The following is a 23,047-nucleotide window of genomic DNA, read 5'->3' as shown; positions in this document are numbered from 1 at the left end:
ATGGTGAGCCAGTAATGCCTTCTGACATATGGCTGTGCCTCAAATGTGGTACTCAGGTAAATAAATATGTGACTTTAAAGATATGTAATATGTATAGTTTCTAACCTGCCCTCTGGCCCCTAACAAGGTATATAACGCAGCTCATCGACTTAGTAGAGTTCCACTAAAGTACCAATAGAAATCAGACTAGGACTAAGTGTTTGGAGTTTTGTTCATTTGTGGCATCTGGACAATAGCACTTTAGTTCTTGCTTAGGTATGCCTAGCAGCTTGTTATTCCTTAGGACTTTTTGTCTGGATGTTTTGAAGAAAAGCCAGAATTAGAACAGTGCATATGTTTTGAAATGATGAAATTGCTTGGCCATTTTGTGTCTATTATAACCCAATGCCTGGATAAAGAGTAACATTTTTGGAACAATTACTCTTTATCTAGGCATTGGGTTGTTTAGAAGCTGCTCTTGTCAGGGGTCTTCAAAATGTCATATAAGCTACAACAGGTCAGCCAAGGAACGGAAACTTGACAAGAAGAAATTTTGCTGATTTTACTAAAGAACTTAGTTGTTATGATAACTGTAGTTTAACATTTTTATTAATGAATTCAGGGCTGCAGTCAAAACTCAGAAGGCCAGCATTCGCTTAAGCATTTTCAGAATGCACTAGGAGAGCCTCATTGCATTGTAATCAACCTCAGCACATGGATCGTATGGTAAGTAAATTTGTGTTTTGAGAGGGGAAGCTGTGTGTGTTTGTGAGGGAAGACATACACTTATACACCCCATAATATACAGGTATGCATACATGCAGTGATTCATTCCTTTTGTACATGAAATTCTTCTTGGAGTTGCACTAACATTTTTTTGATTTAGTTATTCAACAAGAAAATATAAGCTGGTTAAAGAAAGTCCTTTGTTTTATTGCGAATGATAATTCTAGTATGTCAAACTAATAACTTGTTAGAATGTGAAGTTTGTTAATGTGGACTCTGAAATGTAGCTTCTGCTCCCCAGAGGTTATATATGTATAAAATATATTATATATATAAAAAATTCTGCTCCTATGGGTCATCTGCTTTATTACAGTTTTTTTACCACCCTACGGCCTCCCCCAAAATTTGTGAAACAACAACAACAACATTTTTACTGGCTACTCCTGCAGGTCCAGTGTTGTGATTCTGTGATGCCAAAAGGGTTTTGTGACCTGAAGACCCACCAAATGTGTCACTTTTCAAAAGGGAAATTGCTGCACCTCCTTTTCACATTGGACCTCCCAGAGGCCAACCCCTGAAAAAGATGACCCCTGCTGTTAATAGGGGTTAACAGGATCAGACATAGAGGTTCCAGTAGTAGTTTGAGAAGATAATTACTCCATATGTAATGGCTATGGGATCCAGCCCTCACTCTACCACCTGGTGGTGGTTGAGGTGGTGGAATTGTGGAAGGACAAAGTCTCTCCCATGTTCCCCTCTCTCATACATGGCTTCCCCCCCCCCTTTTTCTTTTTTGAAGCAGTCAGATTCATAGTAGCAAAGTGATCTACACTGTTTATACCTAAGAGGGACTTTACTTTCCAGGGATAGATCACAGTTCATCTGCAAAAGTTCTATTGGCACTAATGTTGCTTTGGACAGCCCTTGTGACCGAGAGCCAAACTAAATATCATATGTTTGGGAGCAGGGGTGTTTTAACCCTTTCTGTCTGTGCCTTCCCTGTGATTGGAGAGGGGACTGTTGACATCCCCATCCAGGCACTGTAGTATGCTCACCCAGCATTGTGGCTACACAGTCTCTTTTTGCCGCCGCCGCCAAAATCAGTAGGGTCTAGGTGGTGCTGGTGGTGGGGAATTTGCTTGGTTCAGGTCCCAAAATGAATACAGTGGTGCCCCGCAAGACGAACGCCTCGCAAGACGGAAAACCCGCTAGACGAAAGGGTTTTCCGTTTTGGAGGCGCTTCGCAAAACGAATTTCCCTATGGGCTTCCTTCGCAAGACGAAAGCCCATAGGGAAATCTCCGGGACAGCGGGGAAGCGCAGCGCTTCTTCCCCACTGTCCTCGGACCTCCTCCGAAGGCTGGCGGTGGGGCAGAAAAGCCCTTCTCCCCGCGCCAGCCTTTGGAAGGCTCCTCCGAAGGCTGGCGGTGGGGCGGAAAGCCCTTCTCCCCGCGCCAGCCTTCGGAAGGCTCCTCCGAAGGCTGGCGGTGGGGCGGAAAGCCCTTCTCCCCGCGCCAGCCTTCGGAAGGCTCCTCCGAAGGCTGGCGGTGGGGCGGAAAGCCCTTCTCCCCGCGCCAGCCTTCGGAAGGCTGTCCTGAAGACTTGCGGTGGGAGGAGGGTTTTCCTTCCCACCGCCAACATTCAGAATGCTGTTCTGAATGTTGGCGGTGGGGAGGAAAAACCCTCCTCCCACCGCAAGCCCCGGGAACAGAGGAGAAGCGCTGCGCCCCTTCCCCTCTGTTCCCGTACCTGTCCTGAAGGCTTGCGGTGGGGAGAAAAGCCCTTCTCCGCACCGCCAGCCTGGCAAGCGGTTTCCATAGGAACGCATTAATTGATTTTCAATGCATTCCTATGGGAAACCGTGCTTCGCAAGACGAAAAACTCGCAAGAAGAAAAAACTTGCGGAACGAATTAATTTCGTCTTGCGAGGCACCACTGTATGTTGTTTATAGTAGTTGTAACATGCAGTCTGTATATAGACATTACCTGAAATAAGGAATCGCAATGTTTTATGACTTCATATAAAGTCGTAAGAATTTAAGATTTGCCTGGAAAATCGTTATGACAACATTTTAAATCCTTATTCTAGGTGTTATGAATGTAATGAAGAGCTATCAACACACTGTAACAAGAAGGCTTTGGCGCAGATAGTCGACTTCCTCCAAAGACATGTTACTAGAAATGAATCAAGTAAGTTTGCGTTAATAAAAGTTATATGAGACTAAAGTCGATATCATGCCTCTTTTTATTTTTGAGAAATTAAACATGAGGTTTGCAGATCCAGCAGGTCCTTTAAGAGTCCCGTGTGGCCCACAACATTACAGTCATGCACCAAACAAACGTATGAATTATCTTTAGTGCTAATAAATAATGCACCTAATTTAGCAGGGAATCTTAAGAGATCATCTTGGCTGTGAGTCCTGGAAGACCTGCTCCCTGCCTTGCAGGCCTTTTCCCACCTAGCCTGGGAGGGTGGGGCTCTGGCTGACTCTAGCTACAAAAGCTGTGGCTGCTGAACAGACTCTTGGGCTAGGGAATTACTCAGGGAAGATTTGTTGTTTTTTTGGGGGGGGGGGAATTGCTGTTACCGATACTACTTTTTTGTATCTTTATCTGAGATCTTAATATGATTTATGTGGAAATTTTTCAATTTTGTACTTTTCGGTTTTTTTATTGTTTATGATTACTTTTGTTGCGTTTGTGATTGTGTATTTTTTTTTACATGTTGTCAGCCGCCTTGAGCATAGTTTTAACTATGGAAAGGCAGCATACAAATAAAATTATGTATGTATGTGTGTATGTATGTATGTATGTATGTATGAGGGATATCTCAATGACAACTCTACAGATCACCTCAGTAGTTCACTTGCAAAAGAGCGGTGCCAGGCTTTCTAGCCATCTGTCTAGAAAACCCTGACATCTAGTTGTATTGAGGTTTGAGAGGTTATTTTGTAATGAAGCGAGAGGTACAGGATATACATAAGTATACTTATATTAAGTAACTTAGTATAGCTTTTAAGCAGAATGCATACCTTTTTTTGGCTGTTGCGTTTGTATTGCAACAGGTTTCATCTTACAAGAGGTGTTTCTCTTACATCTTAGAAGAGCCTTGTACTAGGAATATAAAGGATGATAACAAAAGGCCCATGAAAATAGCCTTTTTTCCCTCAGGAAGAAAAATTGCTGTATTTGTGGTTCAAACACCACCAGTTCTTTTAGAAACATATAAACTATATGATAGTGTGTTGAAAAATAACTTTGCCACCTTTATTACATGGAAATCTTTCTAAATACTATGTGCCCAACAAGAATATGAGAACTTGGGCACGACAACTTTGTCCTGTTTCAGTTTAACTGAGAATTCATTTGAAGGGAAGGAAAATATGTAGGGGTGGGGGTGTTGAGAACACAGATATCCTGTTGGGTACATTTTGAGGAATGACAAAAGCAAAATGCTTGTGATTGGTGTGGATGCGAAGGACTAGAGTGGCAGCAGGATCCTATCTTTCCACTTGGCAGTTCGTAAAGATTAAACTTTAGCTGGAGAAATGTGCAAATTATATTACTTCTACATGACTGACCCAGGGAATTACATTAAGCAATTGAGATAAGCCCAAGTGTGGGGTTTCCCAAAAGAATGCTTGCAGCTGTGTGGATTTCAACTATGATCTAGTGGTTTACCATATCCAACAATATGTTGTTTTCTTTGCTTTCTCCATCCTCCAATTCCTTGCCCTGGCTTTTAAAAAGTAATCTGTTTGGTTAAAAGGGCATGTTTGGCACAACATGGAAGAATAAAGCAAGGGCTTTGTAAGGAGTAACCACTCAGCAGAACCTAGTTTTGTGGAAAAGGTTAGCAGGCCATTATGTTTTATTTGCCAGTAAAGCAGGTGCATTATTGTTGTGATGGCACACTTGTGAGTTTCACATGAACCCAGTGCACATGTAACACACAGGAACCATGCTGAGCTGTTACAGCTTGAATGCCAGTCTTTTCTAGGAATGGGGGAAATTAGAAACAAGGGTGTGCTTGATCACTGGAAACAAAGCTTACGCAGATTATTTTCTCTGCATCTTTTCTTTCAGTTCATGGGAGCAGGAAAACCATTTTTATTTATGTCGTACTTGCCATCATTGCTTGTGGCAGTGTTTCTGTAAAATTTGCAATGCAGCTTGATGTTTTGAGATTCGTAACATTGACACTGAGTGTTAATTACTGTTTAAAAATGTGCTGGTTTTTTCACTAATATTTCAAATATTTCTATTACAACTGCATTTTTATGTAAACCACTTGAAGATTTTTACTAAGTGGTGTACAATTCTTATAAATAGCATTTTTGCAAACTATGTGTAATTAAACTTTGTAGGTTTATATTACCTCTTTATGTAGATTTATATAAGCTCTTGACTTTTTTGAGCAGTGTATCTCAATAGAAGTAGATAATGCGAATAAATAGTCTGACTAGTGGTTGTAGTTTTTTGTAGTCCAGCGTTCAATTAAACATAGGATTTCCAGCTTATTTATTACTTTCTCTGTTGGGGTGAGAAATGGAGGGGTGTGTGTGCACAAACACTAAGTCTAAAACATTCTAGGAAGAGTTCTGTTCAGGTTATATCTAATCAGGCACTTGAAGAAATTGATGGGAAATAGTTATAATAGCTACCTATTTTTTTTGCTTAACTGATCCAGAAATATGTTACTGTTCCAAATATCTCCCTTGAGAACAGGTCCGATCATATTCTGCAGAAGGAGAACGCTATAAAATATTGATGATGCTATTGCAATGCACTCTGGAGGCTCCTATTTATTTTTATTTTATTGTGGATGTAATTTAAGTCTTTTAAAGGTGTTCTGGGCAAATAAATTATCATTTCCATCATGTTCTGTTTGTGAATTTGCCAGAGTTGGAAACAGAATCCTGAACTAAGTGGGTGGAATTCAATATTGCGGTCTTCCGGTTGTTCTGTCTGCACAAACATTGCCGCTTGCCAGATGGAAAGATCACTCCCATGCTGTTTTGAGTCATTTTCTCAATTCTCCCAGAGCCAATTCTGAGTGGGTAGGAGGTGTGCAGTTAGGGAGAGGGAGGAAAGCCTTGTTGTGCAAGCGGAAGTCCTTGTGCTGGACTTCCACTGACAGGACTGGTTAGGTGGATCCTGTGCTTTATTAGAATGTGATGTATTTGGGTGAGAACATAGGGTTGAATGCAGATTTGATCAGAGTAAATCCATTAAAATCAGGGGGATTTAGTCATGTGGGATTTCAGCCCCATGTTCTCTTAGCAAAACATTTTGATGAAACCATCTCAAATCTCGTTTTTTATTGTTTAAATGTGTTACACCACTCCACAGTGAAAAACTCTTAGATTAGTTTAAAATGAAGTGCATGATTTAAAACAAAAGAACGAATAAACACTATAATCCAAGAAGACTTAATCAGTGGGTTTAAGCACACTTAATTCAGCTGTGGATTGTGGCCCAAATCTATAAAAATCATGGCTTAACAATACAATTAAAAAGAGAAGCACAGGCAAGGAATTAAAAATAACTCTTCAACTTAAAATATAAAGTTTCTGTATGATGAAATGGTTTTCACTTGTCTCCTGAAGACCAAATAAACCTGCTTTGGGAAGGACACTCTGTAACTGGGATGCCTCTTGATCCTTTGGGACGCCGCCAGTCAAGGAAAGAGAATTTTCTTACAGATGTGCTGACTCAGTTAAAAACTATTTCAGTTTCATTGCTTAATTTGAAATAGGCAATACCTCAACATTGGAGGGTGAAGTCCATGACTCAAGCCTGGGATCATGTAAAAGAACTAGACGTAGAGAGTTTATCACTAAGTGCTGCGGATAATATCTCCATTCTGATGAGGGCTTGTGCTTGCTTCATGAAATTGAGCAATACCCATTTATTCTGTCATTGCCCTATAAATAAATTGTCATTTTAATTCTTTGATACAGTGGTGTTATAGTATAGTATGGAAAAAATGGCACAATAGTCTTTTCAGCCATTTAAGAATGGAGCATTCACTTGATTTTTCTCATTTAAATTAGAAAATCTTAACCTTTTCATAGTATTGGTGGAAAAACTGCTGCTTCAGTTTTTCTTAATTTTCTGTAATACAGTGGCAATATGTTTATAATACAGCATTGTGTGAATGTGCTAAAAGGAAAGAAAGCTGTTAACCTTGCTTTTTATTCCAGAGAAATATTCATTAGAGAAAAGCATTGACCTTGAAACATGTTCCCTGATCTCTCTCTCTCTCCCCCCTTTTTATTTTACTTAATGGAAAACAACAACAACAACATAATCCTCTGATAAAAGAAAAACAGTGAACATTTGTTTTCTTTTTACTTTTATATCATCTGCCCATCCTGTAAATTATTGTTTCAGGAAGAATATGGGAAACGTGTGTACAGAAGACAGAGTTCTTCTAAGAAATATGGTTAAAGCAAATTGATGTAGAAGTCCTGCCAGTCTTGTATGTCTGTGAAGTGAATACTGTATGCTGTAAACATAGATAGTTGCAGTAGATCTGTAGCTTTTCTAACTAAAAAAAAATTGCATTGTAAGACTGAAATGTTTAAAAAGAATATAACTTCATTACAAAGTTTCCTGAGACAGGGTAGATCACATTGAACTCATTCTTCAAGTGAGGAGAAGGAAGTTGGGAACTTCCTATGCCTGTGTGGCCTTAACTGAATACTGTGCTGGTTATAATCCTCTCTGAATGTTAAAGAGGTTTATAAAATGGTTTAAGGAACAGAATTCTTTGGTCAGATCTGGACCAGCCAGATTTAATAATTCTGTGGAGTTCAAATTGCCACTGAACATGTAAATACCCTTCATATCTATTAAAAGCAAAATGTTTCGGGCGAAGATCAGCTAAGCCAAAGTATGTAGATTTCATTTCTTAGGGCAGTTGAACTAACAATCAGATCCTGTTCATGTTTTCTTCAGTTTAAGTCCCATTGAACATCCTCATACTTCACCTTAAATGGCAGTGGAAGCCTATGCATGTTTACTCAGAAGTAATTCCCACTGTGTTCAGTGAATTCAGTTAAGTGTGTTTAGGATTTCAGTCTGGGTTATGGATTGGATTTTAAGAACTGACAAAACACATTTTCTTTATATTTCCAGTTTCCTGATAACTGCTAAGCTAATGTGCTGTTTGGATGTGTAATTATGGCTTCCTGCATTTTATAATTATATGGGTATTCATGTCTTAGTAACAAAGCTGTCCTGTTCATAGTCATTGTTTTTTGTGGTGGGTTTTGTTTTATTCTCTCCCCCCCCCCCACCCCACCGCTGAATGATTCACATTTGAGATTCAGTAAACAGAACCTTGCTACTTGTGTGAAGCTGTCATTTAACCATGAAATGAAATGCTTTTATTGAGTTTGCCCTCCAGATATGGTCCTCTGTGGCAGTGCTGTCCATATTTGGTGGCTGTACAAGGAGAGCCAGGTGGTGCTGCAAAGCATAGCACAGTGAAGCGTGGACAGATCTAGGTTTGACATTTGTCATCCTGCACTGCTGAAGGGGAGAGAAAAATCTGCTTTTCCATATGCTTCTGCTCTAATTTTTGCCTGCAGTTTTGTCCAGATGGCCTTGTGAGCATTGTTTACTTTAAGATGTTGTCCCAGATGTTGTTGAATGCCGATGGATAAATGAAACAACTGTGGTAGTCCAATATGCAGATTATGTACACAATTTTAATTTTTTTAAAAATAAAAAGTAACCAGTATGTTTATGTATTATTTTTTTACTTTGGCAAAAATTCTTTCTACTTTAATTTACTTTTAAAAGAAAAGAGCCAGTATAAGGTAGTAGATAGATGCTGGGTTTAGACAGACACATCCAGGGTTCAAATCTCTGGTTAGTGATAAATCTCAGTGGGTTTATCTTCCAGCCTAACTTTCTTTCACATAATTGTTGTGAGGATAACATTTGCCAGGGGGTGGGGGCGGGGAGCCATATGTGCTCTGTTGAGCTCTGTTTAGGTGAGATATATTAATAAACGTGTTGTATAAGCTTTATGCCACTGGAGATTTTAGAGACTTGCATTGTGAATGAGGTTTTTATGGGTGCAGCGTTTGGAGAATGCACCCCTCAGGTTTCTGATCTTAGAGACACAGCAGGGTTGGCTGCATCACCAAGTTCCTTATGGGGAACTTGATCACACAGCTGATCCATGCAGAAAATGGCACACACAGTTGTACGAAGTGCAGCACAAGTATGTTCCCACTAATATATTGAATATGCAGTTGTTTCATATATCTTTATCTTTATCTCTCTCTCTCTCTCTCTCACACACACACACACACACACACAGAGAGAGAGAGAGAGAGAGAGAGAGAGAGAGAGAGAACTAGCTCAGTAAAGCAGTTCCTGAATCTTCTGGCATGTCTTGTTTGCTTTTTACTGGCCTCTATTAGTGAACTTGGGTGTATTCTATATGAACTGCCTCATTATGAGCATCAGGCAGTGGGGGTGGTGTCAAAAACGAAATTGCATCTTTTGCAAACCCAGGCATAATTTCAAAAAAAATGTGCTTTGACTGGAAGGCAGGGAAATCATTCCGGCCATCTTATGTCAGCTATAATAGGAATATTTAATCATATTTGGTTTCTTTCATTATTTAATTATAGTCCCCCCACACCCTCCCCAACCACCTCCCTATTCGAGGATGTAAGTATCTAAGGGTAATGCATAGAGAAATCTTTCAGTATGAGAGTTCTGTTAATGTAAATAGGTCTGTTTAGTTATTTCTCAAGAACACTTAATGAGTCCTCAGTATGTAACTCATTAGGGCAAATATATGAATTCATATGTCAAAATGTAGATTGCAGCACTGCAGCTCTTGGCATCCATTAAGTCCATAACTTGTTCACATTGACATGCATTGTTAATCAATACTTGAAATGCTGCAGATGTCAGTAATGTTCATATTTAGTACAGCAGCCATGACAGTATGAAAGTTGCTAGTAGAAATCTAGGCTAAATACTGTGTCTCAAGTATTCTTATTACCTCTAGGCTACAAGTTAATGGCTGTCTAACTTCACTGCCCCATATATATTTAAGCAATAAGGCAAATAGGGAAATACAAGGACACCGTACTGGTAGCACATTATATTGCAGTTTGTTTAAATATATTGGATTTTAAAGGTTTAAGGCAAATAGCAAGCAGTCGCTTCATCTTGTTCTAAATTAACAAGTCCGCGTCACATGGTGAACTGTGGTGGGCAGAGAACAGTGCAAGTATGTTATAGGGAAAACATGATATCCATCTAGTTGTTGAAGATCTGCTGCAAACTTATTTGAGCTCTTGCTCTCCTGATGGGCAGGGTGCTAAGGCTACAATCCTATACATACTTTGCCTGGAAGTAAGTCAGAATTAACTTAATGGGACTAATGTCTGAGTGGAATGTGTTGAATTGTGCTGCACAATTCTCACTTCTGCCACCACTGGAATATTTATGAACTAGACTTTCTAGCATGTGGCATATACTCTGCATTTTATAAGTTCCATGAATGTCCCTTCAGACCTAGTATAATAGTCAACAGAGGCTGTGAGGGGAGTGTTGTGTGATTCTTGGATATATTAAGGGAAATAATGGAAGTTTGTAGACTATAGACTGTTACTTGCACTTGGTTCCCATTTAAATCAATAGGACTTAAGTCATGGCTAAAAACTGAGAAGAATGTTCATCACGGATAATATGGTGGACTGTAGTGACCTGATTGTCAAGGAAATAAAGAAACTTAAATATTTTGGTTTGCATTTTAAAATATATACGTATGTATAAATTGGCTAACACTGTCTTTTAATGGTGTATCTATGTGCATTCTGTATAGTATGGATAGGATGTATATTTCTTTATATTGATGGTTGAAATGACCATGATGATCAACAACATGATACTAAGTCATGACTGTTTGGCTCCATTGATAACTAACTTTTCATGTGTCCAACCCAGAATATTTAGGATTATTTCAGAAAGTAATGCTGTTCTCTGAACTGTGTATTTATGTTTTAATGTTTAAGGGTTCTCTTACTTTAAGGGGTTGAAAACTGGGGTTATGCTTGGGTATATACATCATCCTCCCCACCCCAAAGTCTCAAGTTAGTGGAGCACGCCTTGCAGGATAATAGTTTTTCAGCCTCAAATGCCTTTGCTAATAGAACAGCATTGTTGCTGCCCTTTGAATCAGTGGCCATATATAATCTGCTATCCATAATTCTTTGGGCCATAGATACCACGTGTCTTACACATCTTGAACATTGGAGTCATGTACACAGTGCATGTTACCATGTACTTGAAAATATGTATGAAGTATTGCAAGACACAGAAATTGCCCTACATGTATGAGTCTGGTATAGCCTTTAGATTTTTATAGCCTTTTTAATCATATGATCTGCCAACACCTATATATAACCCTCATTTAGATATATAGTTATATATAAGTATAGCCCTCATAGCAGAGAACACCTAAATGTGTGGCTGGTTTGGGATAAAGGCTGAGAGCCACTTCACACATGACGGTTTTACCATTATAAATACCTGCTTTAGGCTTGTTCAAGGTGCATGTGCTAGCCCCACCAAATTTTGTTTTTTTTCCTTTTAACGGATGATTCCATACAATACCCTAAGCTGCTTTCAAAACTGGTATTTATTTATTTATCAATCAATCCAATCAATCAATCAATCACATTGCTCCAGCAAAGCCCAGTGGGTGTACCACAAAATATAACAGCAAATTACATCAAAGATTAAACACACAGTTAAGGTGTATCTCTAATCTGGTCCTTTGGGGAAAATTTTAGACTTCTGTTAAAGAAAAGGGAGTCAGAAATTCCCTTAAACATGTAGTTCATAGAAGCATGAGTTGGAAGGGAACCCAAGGGACATATAGTCAACTCTCTGCAATGCTCAGATATTGAAAGTTCGGATATTGCCTGTAGTTTGAACATTTTGCTTACACACTTTTATGAGTTTGAGAACAGCTAATATGACAGGACAATAAGAGTCTGACTAGCAAACCTTCCTATGTCAAGAGTACAACCATGGTATTCAGCACATGTGATGGTACATGTGCTAGCTGATCCCCAAACTCAAAAAAGTGTGTTCAAATACCTTAAGGAACTTGGTGTTATTCTAATTAGGTTTTATTGATCAAGCATCTGTGGATAAGTCTTCACTGCTTTGTCTTTTATATCAGTTTCATAAGCACACAGTGACTTTCTACCCATAGTTGTTACTGCTATTTCTTTTCTATTAAAGGTTCATCCTCAAAAATTATATGGTTACATGGAGAAAACAATGAAGCAAGTGACATATTAAAGGGCAAAGGCATCAGCTCTAGTTGGGCATCAGTTCCGGTTAAAGGCATTAATAACCTAGGGAACACATGCTTCTTTAATGCTGTCATGCAGGTAAGAATTAAGATGCACCACCGTATTCTGAAGTACACCTGTGTATTTCATTAAGGCTGCAGGTTGCACTTATTTTTGTCTTGGGTTCCGAAACACACTGTTAAAAATTTGGTAAGACTGCATAATGAATTTCCTTTTTAGCCTTCTGCTGCACTGGCTACCTAGGACAGCTCCATCCTGTTTTCTGAACTTTCACCTGATGCTGGGCTACATTTTCAATTATTTTATATTACTTAGCAACATATCAGTACCTTTATTCTTGTAGTTAGTTGCATTTCAAGGGGTAGTAGGAGATAAGGAGAAGTGCAAGGACCAGCTTTAATTAAACTGTAGCACAAAGGTGATCTACTATTGCTGGAGTTGTGCTACTCTTTTTTTAAATTAAAAATAGTCAAAATAAATGACCTTCTAAATGGAATGGAGGAGGAATAAGGAGAAACATTGATCTAAAGATGCCATCTAGCTGATCTATTTGTTGAGTGAAGAAACTATGATAATTTTGAACTGAGCAGCTAGTGTAGAAGCAGCTTTTCTCTCAGTCCGGGGAGTGCTGTTGCTGCTAACTGTGTGACCAGTTAGAATTTGAAGTAGGTATTTTTAAAATGGCAGTTTGCAGAACTTGAAACCTGTGACACTTGAGGGAATTTCGAAAGCAGTTTTTGATGTAGCATAGGCAGCTGCACATTAAATAAATGGTCAGAAGCCTCGCTGGGCATATGTTCTAAAGGAGCTCTTTGGATTGTGATTATTCTACTGCCATTAAGGAGAATTATGCTTGCCACAGTATAAATTCACTTTCAATAATAATTTGTTAAGAGTAGTCCAGTTAATAAATAAATGCCATCTATAACATTTTCCTTCCTTTTTTCTTTAGAACATGGCACAGACACACTTGTTAAATGAACTAATGTGTGAAGTTAAAGAAAAGGGGACAAAGCTTAAAATTGGTCAGAGTCCTGCATCTCAACTGGTAAGCATTTAGTGAGAAATGCTTTGTGTGAAATATTCAGAGGACCCTCCTTTGGGAATGGCATTGACTGGATATTGAAAAATGATGATGGTGAATATATTCTTGACCAATTTAATATTTATTAAGTGATCATGATATCTGCCTCTACTTTTGTTTTTAGACATATTGTTCTATAAAATTAGTGACTGGAGTGATGTTCTGCTAAATTAAAAGAGAAGTGTGACTTGAGTTTTGCTTCCAGCTTCCTGTAGTTGTCTGGTCACTGTTGGAACAGGATGTGAGACTAGATGGACCTTTAGATTTAGAAGTGTTCTTATTTCTTAAAGCAGAGGTTTTCAACCTTTTTCAGTCCAAGGCTCCCTTGACCAACTACATTCTTAATGTGGAGCCCCTGTGGGGCTCAAGAGCCCAGTTATGTCACCCCTTGTATGCATAGCTGGCAGCCTCTCACCTTTTTCAAACCTCCTCTCCTCTCCCCACTCCTCTGCCACCCTGCTCTCTGAGCTGCCCCCCCCCATCCCAAAGAGAGGTGCCTCCTCACACTGCCCCACAGTGGCCTGGGAAGAGGATGCCTCCAGCCTTAGTGGCCTAATGGAGGCTAGCCAAAGGTGAATGTGAGCACCTTACTTTGGGAGGCAGCAGTGGAAGCAGCGGGTGCTGCCAGGTGTAAAGGCTCAACTTCAGCACTGGGCACTCAGCTCCCAGGCAGGCTTGCACACAGCAAGCACAAGAAAGGTCAGTGTGGTGCCTGCTTGCCTGCTCGGCCTCCCACTTCTCCATTCCCAACAGCAAGGGCTGGCTGACTGGGCTCCTCCTTGCAGCTCCTGGCAACCAGCACCCCCTGGCCAGCCCCAGAGGCGCCATTCACCTGGGGAACTTGTAGCCAGGATTGCTGCAACAAACAGCTGTGCAAGCCTTTAGGAGGCAGAGATGCAGAGGGCATCAAAAGGAAAGAGGGACAGAGGCCAGTGTTGCCTGCGGCACCCCTGACCATCCTTCAGGGCACCCCAGGGTGCCATGGCACACTGGTTGAAAACCACTGTTTTAAGGAGAAACTGATGTCCAATTTTGTCTCCGAATAACATTTCAACCCACATATGTCTTTTTCATGCTCATCTCTAAAACAAAATTAAAAATCACACCTGACTTTTTAAAAAAAATATCCTTGTAAAATGTGTTTTAGTCTATATATTGCACTTCCTTATGTTGATACATGGCAAGGCATGTTAAATCTTGCTTTGTTCTTTGTTTGCTTGTTCAAAATGCTCACCAAGTAGACTGTCCTCAAACAAAATGCTATATTTTAAATATAGGATTCTACAAATTGTTTTCCTTTACACATGAAGTGCTAACCTTGAGAGGTTTAGGGTTCCCCCCTTTTCCAAATTTTAATTAGCTGTTTCATCAACTGTTTAGTTTACATTTATAAATTAAGAGGAGGTACTGTGAATTAACATCTGATATTTATTTTGATCCTAAAGGAACCTTTGGTAGTGAACCTTTCAAGTCCTGGGCCACTGACTTCAGCTATGTTCCTGTTCCTTCATAGCATGAAAGAAACTGGAAAAGGGCCTCTTTCTCCCAAAGTTCTTTTCAGCCAGCTCTGTCAAAAGTAAGAGCAACTTCACGTTGGTAGCATGTTTCACATGCATGGCATCCACACGTTAAATTTGAAATGCTTTGCCTAACATAATCATTTTTATTTAGATCAGTAGAAATTTATTATGGTGTATCATGTTGAAATAAAACGGCAAGGATTTTTATACGAGTTTTCCCCTCTTAACTGTTCGGTTATTGAGGAAAAAAGAAATAAATTGATGATTCTTTCTATAGCAACTGTTCTGCGTCTGGTACTAATTCATCCACTGTTAATTTTGTTAGTGTTGCAGCTGTCAGACGTTTTGCTAAGACAGATTGTGTGCATAGCTACAGGGCCCTTCTGTTTGTTTTCCACTATTCTGAATATTAGGGATGCAGACTTTTGACTTATCTAGAGACTTAGTGGCTCACACAACATTTATGTACTAAGAGGACATAATTCTTTTATTTGTTACGGCTGGGTAATTTTATCAGTGGAAGAAATTGTGAAGCCAGGTATTATGGCAGTACTCCTTGCTATTGAGTAGATTTTCATCTGAATTGGAAAGTGGAGCTTTGTTTCTGCTTGGTGTGCTCAAAAAATGCAGTTATTGGTGTTTTTAAAAAACCCACACTTGTGCTTTAGTATTGCTGGGTAACGTTTTCTTTATTAGCAATAATGCAGTGATAACTATGGTGTCTTGTAATTTGGAGCTTAGAAAAGCCAGGAGCTTGTAAGAAAATGAGAAAGTCACATAGTAGGCAAAATAGGAACTTGTCTCATCTTGGTTCTTTTTCTGGATAACCACAGATGGTTCAGATTGAAAAATACCACCACTTAGTATATGTGTCACTTCTTTTTGCTCTAGATTTTTTAAGGCATCAGCTACACAATCCTATACATCTGTAAATCATATATACAATTTTCAGCCTCAAGGCCACGTTCCTTCACAAAGAACCTTCTATGGACTGCATTCTAGTGGCGGGTGGTTCCACAGGTCAAGTGGGTAGAGCAATGTATGTGGGCAGAGCAATGGAGGGATGTGTGTTCATGCACACACAAACATATACACACTTATCCCCAAGCAAGGTAATAATTATCACACTTTTAGGACACATATTCCGGCCAGGCAAAAGCACTCAGGAAAAGTATGGGAACAGGGCCAGAGAGAGGTGTGGCTTAGGGAGAGTACTAAGAAGTAAATAGAGATCTGAAGAGTTTCATATAGCTCTTGGGCCTGAGATTCTCCACTATGTTTACATGGAAATAAGTGCCACTGTTTTAAATGGCGCTTACTTCCTAGTTACATACATTTAGGATTGCAGCCTTAAATCTGTGGCTTAAGATCTGTGAAGCAAGCTCTGCTGAATTCAATGAGACTTTTGAGCAAACATTCTGGAATTCCACCGTTAGATGCACCTTTGATAAAATTGTGATTTTGCTGGTGCTAAGGACAGAGGGCCTTGACAGGAACCAAGGGAAGTGTCCAAGGGTGAAGTGGGGCCCATGGGTACTATTTTGTGCTATCCAGAGCTAAACAAATGAATGGGAGGCATTTCTCCCCTGCCCCCTCATTCTCCATTAATTTTAAATTTACAATTAATAGGAACAGGATAATTTCCTATTTTTAGAATCCTGTTATCCTTCCTCTCTACAATTATGTAGGGTGAGGTGCTGTTAGTATACAACTACCTCAAGTTTCTAAAATATCTACACTTTAAAAAAGAAAATTCTTAAGCATGTTTTAATATTTGTAGTTACAACTACTCTTGCAATCCAAGAATGCTATCAAAGATTCAGACGAGTTTGAAATTCTATCCTACCCTATGTAAATGTTTCTTCATTGTCATTACCTAATACACCATTTGTTTTTCTTCCCATAAATTTGGGATAGGAAACTTTTGACCTGTGGGTCTGCCAGGCCTCCCTGTTTGGTCCACAAGGCCACTTTATCCGAGCCACACTCATCTTCCCTACACCGTACATCATATATGACATCACATGTGGCAGGTAAAAATCTGGCTCAGTCAAAAGAGAGTTTGCTGGCTCTTCTGAACAGCTGATTAGTGGTACCTACTGTCCAATCTTGGGGGTATGGTGGATCGTTATCTCCCTTGGCTCTCCTGGGGCAAGTTTTAAAGTCAGTTACTTAATATCACAGTGACATCATGTGCCTTTTCCCCTGCACTTGCACAGCACCTTTGAAACAAGAGTCTTGCTAAGCCCCTTTCAAAGCGCTTTGCAGACACCACAGATCAGGTCATTCGCAGTGCTTGCAAACCCTTTTTTGGCTGAACTGGTCTTCTACTTTCTCCATGTGGCTGTGGCTTGTCTGAAATAGCCTCATGGACCACATGGGGAGACTTGGCAGACCTGATTAAGTCCAAGGGCCAGAGGCTCCTTGCCCTATGCAAAGCACTTTGGAAGGGGCTTACTTTTGGGTCTCACTAAGCCCATTTCAAAGTGCTGTCTCGCGGAGCACTTTGAAAGGGGCTCTGCAAGTGAGGGTCAAAAAGTAATCTAAGATCGTTGTGACTTTAAATGTTTTACAATTCTAAGCTTTTTAAATTCACTATTAACTCGAACCTGGCATACTGGTGACATACTGTATTTCTTGTGGCATACTGGTTTCTTGTGATAAACCTTTGATATTGATATCGCTACAATTTTTATTATTATCCATAAAAATATTTATCAAAACTTTCCCACCCATTCTTAAGGTACACCATTACGTTTTCAAGCTATTTGTTTGATGAAGAAAAACATTGTTTCTTGTTTTGCAGATCAAAGCATTCTGCTTCTTTTTCTGTTTACCTGTTTCTATGCCTACCATGATGATGCTTGGCTGATGCAGTGAAATGTTTGTTTAGTTTATATCCTGAAGGAGTCCAGGGTGGCAGTCTTGACATTTAATTTTTTCCTTGGAGTTGATAATTAACAGTGCATATTTGGTTACTGACAATCGAATCATGAAAGTTTTACCTAAAATAAATTCTCCTTCACTTAAAATGAATAGATGCTATATCTAAGTATTGGCTAAATATTTAGGTGTTATTCAAAACAGTTCTGTTTTGTACCATGTTGAGCACTGAGATGGTAGACTTGAGTTGCCATGACATAGCTGTCACAGTTGTCCTTCACTACTTATGGCCATTAACAGGAATTCAACCTGTTCTGTCATTTATACTGCTGACACTGTACAACAGGTTGTAGCGCATTGACACTGGCTTCCATATGTTAGCACATCTGTGAACGGTCAGTTCAACCAACCATCTTAGAGTCCTCCACTTTTGCCAAGGATCTTGCTTGGAGCATATTTTCAAGGAGACAAGAATGCACATCTTTTAGTTGTCAAATCTGAACATATCAATGCTGATTAGAGCTTTTCTATTTCCCCTTTCCTATACACTCTCCCCCACTCGCCTTTCTTTAGCTTTTTTGACAAAGGTTTCCTGTAGAAATCTTTCCATTTCTCACTAAGAATTTTAGTGCAGTATTGTATGTTAACAGACGTTAATATTTATTGCTCATAGGCCTTAAGCAACTGGCTTAACCACGAAATGTCATATTTTTAAACTGCTGTACTTTTGTCATTTTATATTGAAAAGTGTGTTGATTACACCTTTATAGTATGTGACCTTGGGCCAGCCTTCATCTCTCAGCCTCTCCTAGCCCACTTCACAAGTACTTGTTGTGAATAAAATGGCTGGGGTGGGGTGGGGGGGCAGAGTAAAACTGAGTTTTTTAAAAAGGAAAATGTAAGTAGTTCTAGTAGAAAGTGTGTTGATGGCTTGTGTCACAATAAATGGCAGAGAAGATTCAGAAAATGTTCTGCCAGGTGTCCTCTTTTTCAACTGTAGGTGAGAAAAAGGGAAAACTTCAAAAAGAAATACTTTATGAGAAATTTTGGGCTAGCTCTAACATTTTTCTTCTTATATTCACTAACTGGTACAATTGTATAAGACCTTGACTGAAAAGGCCTTGGTTGGGCAAATGACAAATGAAATTACTGTATACAGGACAAGTTGCTGACATACACTGAAAATTCTTCTGCTGCTCCTACTGTTCAGAACATCTCTCCTTAGGCTAAAACAAAAATTGGAATCAGTTCTTCTAATTTTATTAAAAGGTGGAACAGGCCAAAGCAGGAAATTCTTTCTTTCCCCATAACTTCAAGTTTTATTAAATATCACCATAAGCTGTGTTCTGTCAATTATACTCTGGATTGTATATCAAGAGGAGGGGACAGGCGTTGTGCATGTGTCCCATTCCACTTCTCTACGCAAATAAGTAATGGCTTTGACATTTACTGGTATTTACAAACAAGTTTCAGTTTCCCATGAGATAGTGCCTTTCAGGGGCAGCTTAGATAAGAATGTATAGTATTCTGCAGTAAGAATTACTGTTTGTTTTAAAACTGACCAGACTCTGAATATAATATTTCAGTTTAAGAAATCAGTCCACCAAAGTCTGTTGCTGATCTGTGTTTAGGTCTAAAATAAATAAAGATCAAACTTCTGTAATGGTTTCTGGCCTCTTCACCTTGAGACAATACAGTACTTACTTTCCATGGCTAATCACTATTTATAAGCCTGATACATGTATCCATCACATTTGCATTCTGCAGTCTTGCTTGGAAAGACCACAGTTAACAATTTATTGTGAATGCACCTAAGAGGACTCTTTCACTACTCTGTATATTTGCTGGGGGGGGGGGGAGCAGGCAGTGGGGAATTTGATCCCTCCCTTTGTGTTATGTCTGAACCAGGGATCATGGTTTGTTTTAACAAACTATGATCAGTATGTCCAGTTTGATTACCAGGAAAGCCTGGCTTTGCATGGCTTCTTCCTAGCGCAAGCAGGGAAGAGTGAAAGAGCCCACTCAGGTGTGATTATTATAAACCATTAACTATATTTTACTATTATGTGTGAACAGGGCCACAGTCTTTTTATGGAAAGTTGAATATTTTTATAGGAACAATGCTGGTAATGGTGAGCTAAAACTTATTCTTAATTTTCATTAAGCACCTGGCACTGTGCATCTAAGACAGCTGGTAGTGTGCACTCCTTTTCTTTGCTAATAAAATGTCCCCTGTTTGCTGCACTAATGTGACAATACTCTGCTGCTCTTTTCAGCAAAGCAGCAAGCTGCCTGCTATTCTACATATTGCAGGACTTTTAAGATTAGCCTTCATATACTTTATAATAGCTGTTGTATAACCCTCAATATACTCAAACTCAAGTACCTTTAAATATTTTTTACTGGAACTAAAAAAAAACATGTCATTATGTGTTCAGAGTGAAGGTCTGTAAATTTCCAGCATTTATTCTAAAATCGTAATGCCCTGTGGACTGTCCTTCTGAAAATTGGCTGCCTGAATAAATTTGTGAACATCTCTGCAGATTTAAGATCAGCCTTTTGATCTCAGAGGTGGTGGGTTGGTGGTTTTGGCCACGATTCCAGCATTTATTTTTTGTCATAGGAGCAAATGGCAGCCATTCACTTGTGTAGGAGAAACTTGACACCACTGTGATAAGGTTGTTTCTTTTCTCAAGTGTTGCCCCTACAGTTTTGAGTTTTGTTGCCTCTCAGCTATGTCTCATATTGAAATCTTTTTGAAAAGTAAGCAAAGCTTATATGCTTTCCACCTCCCTTTCACCTTTATATATTCCTGTTTCTTGCTGTGGTTTTCTCTTTTTGGTCATGGTTTTCTTTTGATTCCTTAGCAAACACACATTTGTATATAAATTACCTTATTATTGAATCTGAAAACTCATCTGCTAGAGACGTACTCATTTCTTCTCTCCCGTTTTGCAGGGCTCCTCGCTTTAAGGGATTTCAACAGCAGGACAGCCAAGAAGTTCTCCACTATTTGCTGGATGCAATGAGAATAGAAGAGACAAAGGTGATAAGTTTGTAAATCAATAAGTAGGCAGTAGACCTAAACTTACATTTCAACTATTTTTTGGTGCTCTGATATGGTAGTTGAGACAAGCAGAATAGACTCTTAATCTGGGTCCAAGCCCCACGTTGGGGCTTGAAAGATTTCTGCATTGCAGGGTGTTGAATGAGATAATCCTTGTGGTCCCCTCCATCTCTGCAATTCTATGATTCTATACAGTGGTACCTCGGGTTACATACACTTCAGGTTAAATACGCTTCAGGTTACAGACTCCGCTAACCCAGAAATAGTACCTCGGGTTAAGAATTTTGCTGCAGGATGAGAACAGAAATCATGCTCTGGTTGCGCAGCGACAGCGGGAGGCCCCATTAGCTAAAGTGGTGCTTCAGGTGAAGAACAGTTTCAGGTTAAGAACGGACCTCCGGAACGAATTAAGTACTTAACCCAAGGTACCACTGTATTAAAGATATTACTGCATTGAGAGGATCCTTGGACTCCAGGCCCAGCAAAGCTAGCACATCTGTGCAACGGTAGCAAATATGTTTCTGTTTTTGTTCCTTTTTGTTCCTATTTAGTTGTATTCATGTCTTCCTTTGTTTAGTAATCTGAGGGCAATTTAACATGAGGCTCTCAGTAATTTTCCACCTCCTTAGCTTCAGTAAGGTCTGGCTACTCACCAGGTTGTTCGCTATAGCTTGTGGAATCCTTGGTTTGAAGCCACAAGTCTTAGATGTCACTGTACAGTGTAAATAAGGACAAGAAAATCTTACATGGCATGAGTCAATGTGGAAACTGCCTGCTTTGTCCTGGGATCTCCCTCTAACTTGTTCAGCTGGAAAATAAACCAATGTAATGGGGTGCACACAGTCCTGTTCAGCTGTGTCATCATCACACAGCATGTTTAGGTTTATTGAAATGCTCTTCGTGTATCATTGCTGGTGGACAAGGTTGCTTACAATATGCTTTGGTTTTGCATGTACACTATTAGGGTGTTGGAGTATAAAAGTATCCCTAATGCTTAATTAGCTAATAAAGTTATAGGTTAAACATAGGGGGGAAATATTGAGATTGTTGCGTGAGCACTTCAGACATTCTTATGCTTTAGTTTAGAACCAAAAGTAGAAATGGGAGAATTTTTTCCTGTTTAGAGAAGCCCCTTAGATATTAAGATATGAAACACTTGATCACTTTGTGCAAAATTTTATAGCAAGAAAATGCTTGCCTATAATAGAATGTTGGCCAATACTATGTTAGAATAATACTATGTTAGAATAAATAAACCAAAATTAGCACACATCCTTTGCTGGGCCTTAAAAGTTATTTGTTTATTTCATTACCTTGCCAACAATTATGCATTCTAGTCTTACTTAAACCAGAAAAAGAAAAGCTGTGTAGAAGTTGTTTCCTAGTCCCATTTCCACTTACGAACAAACAAAGCTTGATCCCACCCCTTGATAACAATTAAACCCATGTTTTGCCATAATGGTGGAATAGTATGAACTGGGAATTTATCACCTCAGGCATCACAGCAAGGGACATTACTAGTAAAAGCTCTTGGGATTTCTCCCCCTTCCCCCTTTTCGATTTTATAGATGTGTGACAAACTGAAAATGTCAGATTTGTGGATCTGGTCAATCTTGTGAGCCGTGACAGTTGTGCCAGTCTGAAACAAAACATGAGCAACATTGTCTGTCATGGGAACCCCACAGCTGTTAATCGTGCTATTGTTAGAGAGTGTCACTACCATGTGTTTTGTTTTTTATTTGAAGGGAAGCCTAGAGCAATCTGTCTGCCACCAGAATCCTTTAAAACTTCCTGTTTTTCATGCTGCTCTTAAATGTATTTACTCTGAGTGTAAAAGTTTAGACCAGTCTTGCTAAAATGTCAAATAGCCACGTTTTTCACTTTCCCCATAATAAACTTTTATTTCTGAACCATCTATTCTGCATAAATTAAATTTTTTTTTAATATGATCTTTATTTTTTTAAATAAAAAAATATTCTGATCCTTTAAAATACAATAATATAAAGACTACTTTAAACTAAAATTTATGACAACCTTTTTTTTTTTTTAGTGCAGGGAGTCTCTATTGCTTGTCGATCCTGCATTTTGTTTCCTGTTAAAGTGCTTTCAAATTTTCACTCATGCTGATAATCTCATTTGTGGACTCAGAATGCTTCCTTATTCCCAAACACTTGGTGCTCTTTGTATTTGCATCCTTCTAAATTACATTAATGTATGTAAGTGAGCCTTTTTTGAAAACGGCACAGCAAATGGAAATAGTCAATACCACAGTCAAAATTGCATGTTGTCTGGTTTTTCCAGCACTGGAGATGCTTCACACCAGGGCTTGAAGTATTTGAACCCTGCTGCTAATTGATTAATGTCTGATGCCATTGTTAGCTGCACCCAAACCCTTCAAAGACTATGTTTTCTTTGACCTAAATAAA

At 39.2% G+C, this 23,047-nt stretch overlaps 1 protein-coding gene across 2 annotated transcripts in view; it reads left to right on the top strand.

Annotated features, from left to right (window-relative positions):
* The window catches only part of USP45 (ubiquitin specific peptidase 45), a 128,233-nt gene that overhangs the window by 85,451 nt on the left and 19,735 nt on the right, over positions 1–23,047 (top strand). For both annotated transcript variants that reach the window (XR_014005981.1, XM_081186592.1), the window contains exons 2-8: positions 1–56; positions 602–705; positions 2,794–2,894; positions 11,994–12,145; positions 13,020–13,115; positions 14,597–14,727; positions 20,513–20,600. Coding sequence is in view for 1 of the 2 variants with exons in the window: in XM_081186592.1 (XP_081042718.1) it covers positions 15–56; positions 602–705; positions 2,794–2,894; positions 11,994–12,145; positions 13,020–13,115; positions 14,597–14,727; positions 20,513–20,600 (714 nt within the window). In the remaining variant the exon portion in view is untranslated. The remainder of the gene's footprint in view (positions 57–601; positions 706–2,793; positions 2,895–11,993; positions 12,146–13,019; positions 13,116–14,596; positions 14,728–20,512; positions 20,601–23,047) is intronic.

This window comes from Podarcis bocagei (genome assembly GCF_964188305.1).
Source record: "Podarcis bocagei genome assembly, chromosome: 3".
NCBI lineage: Eukaryota > Metazoa > Chordata > Lepidosauria > Squamata > Lacertidae > Podarcis > Podarcis bocagei.
This window is presented reverse-complemented; position numbering and strand designations above follow the sequence as displayed.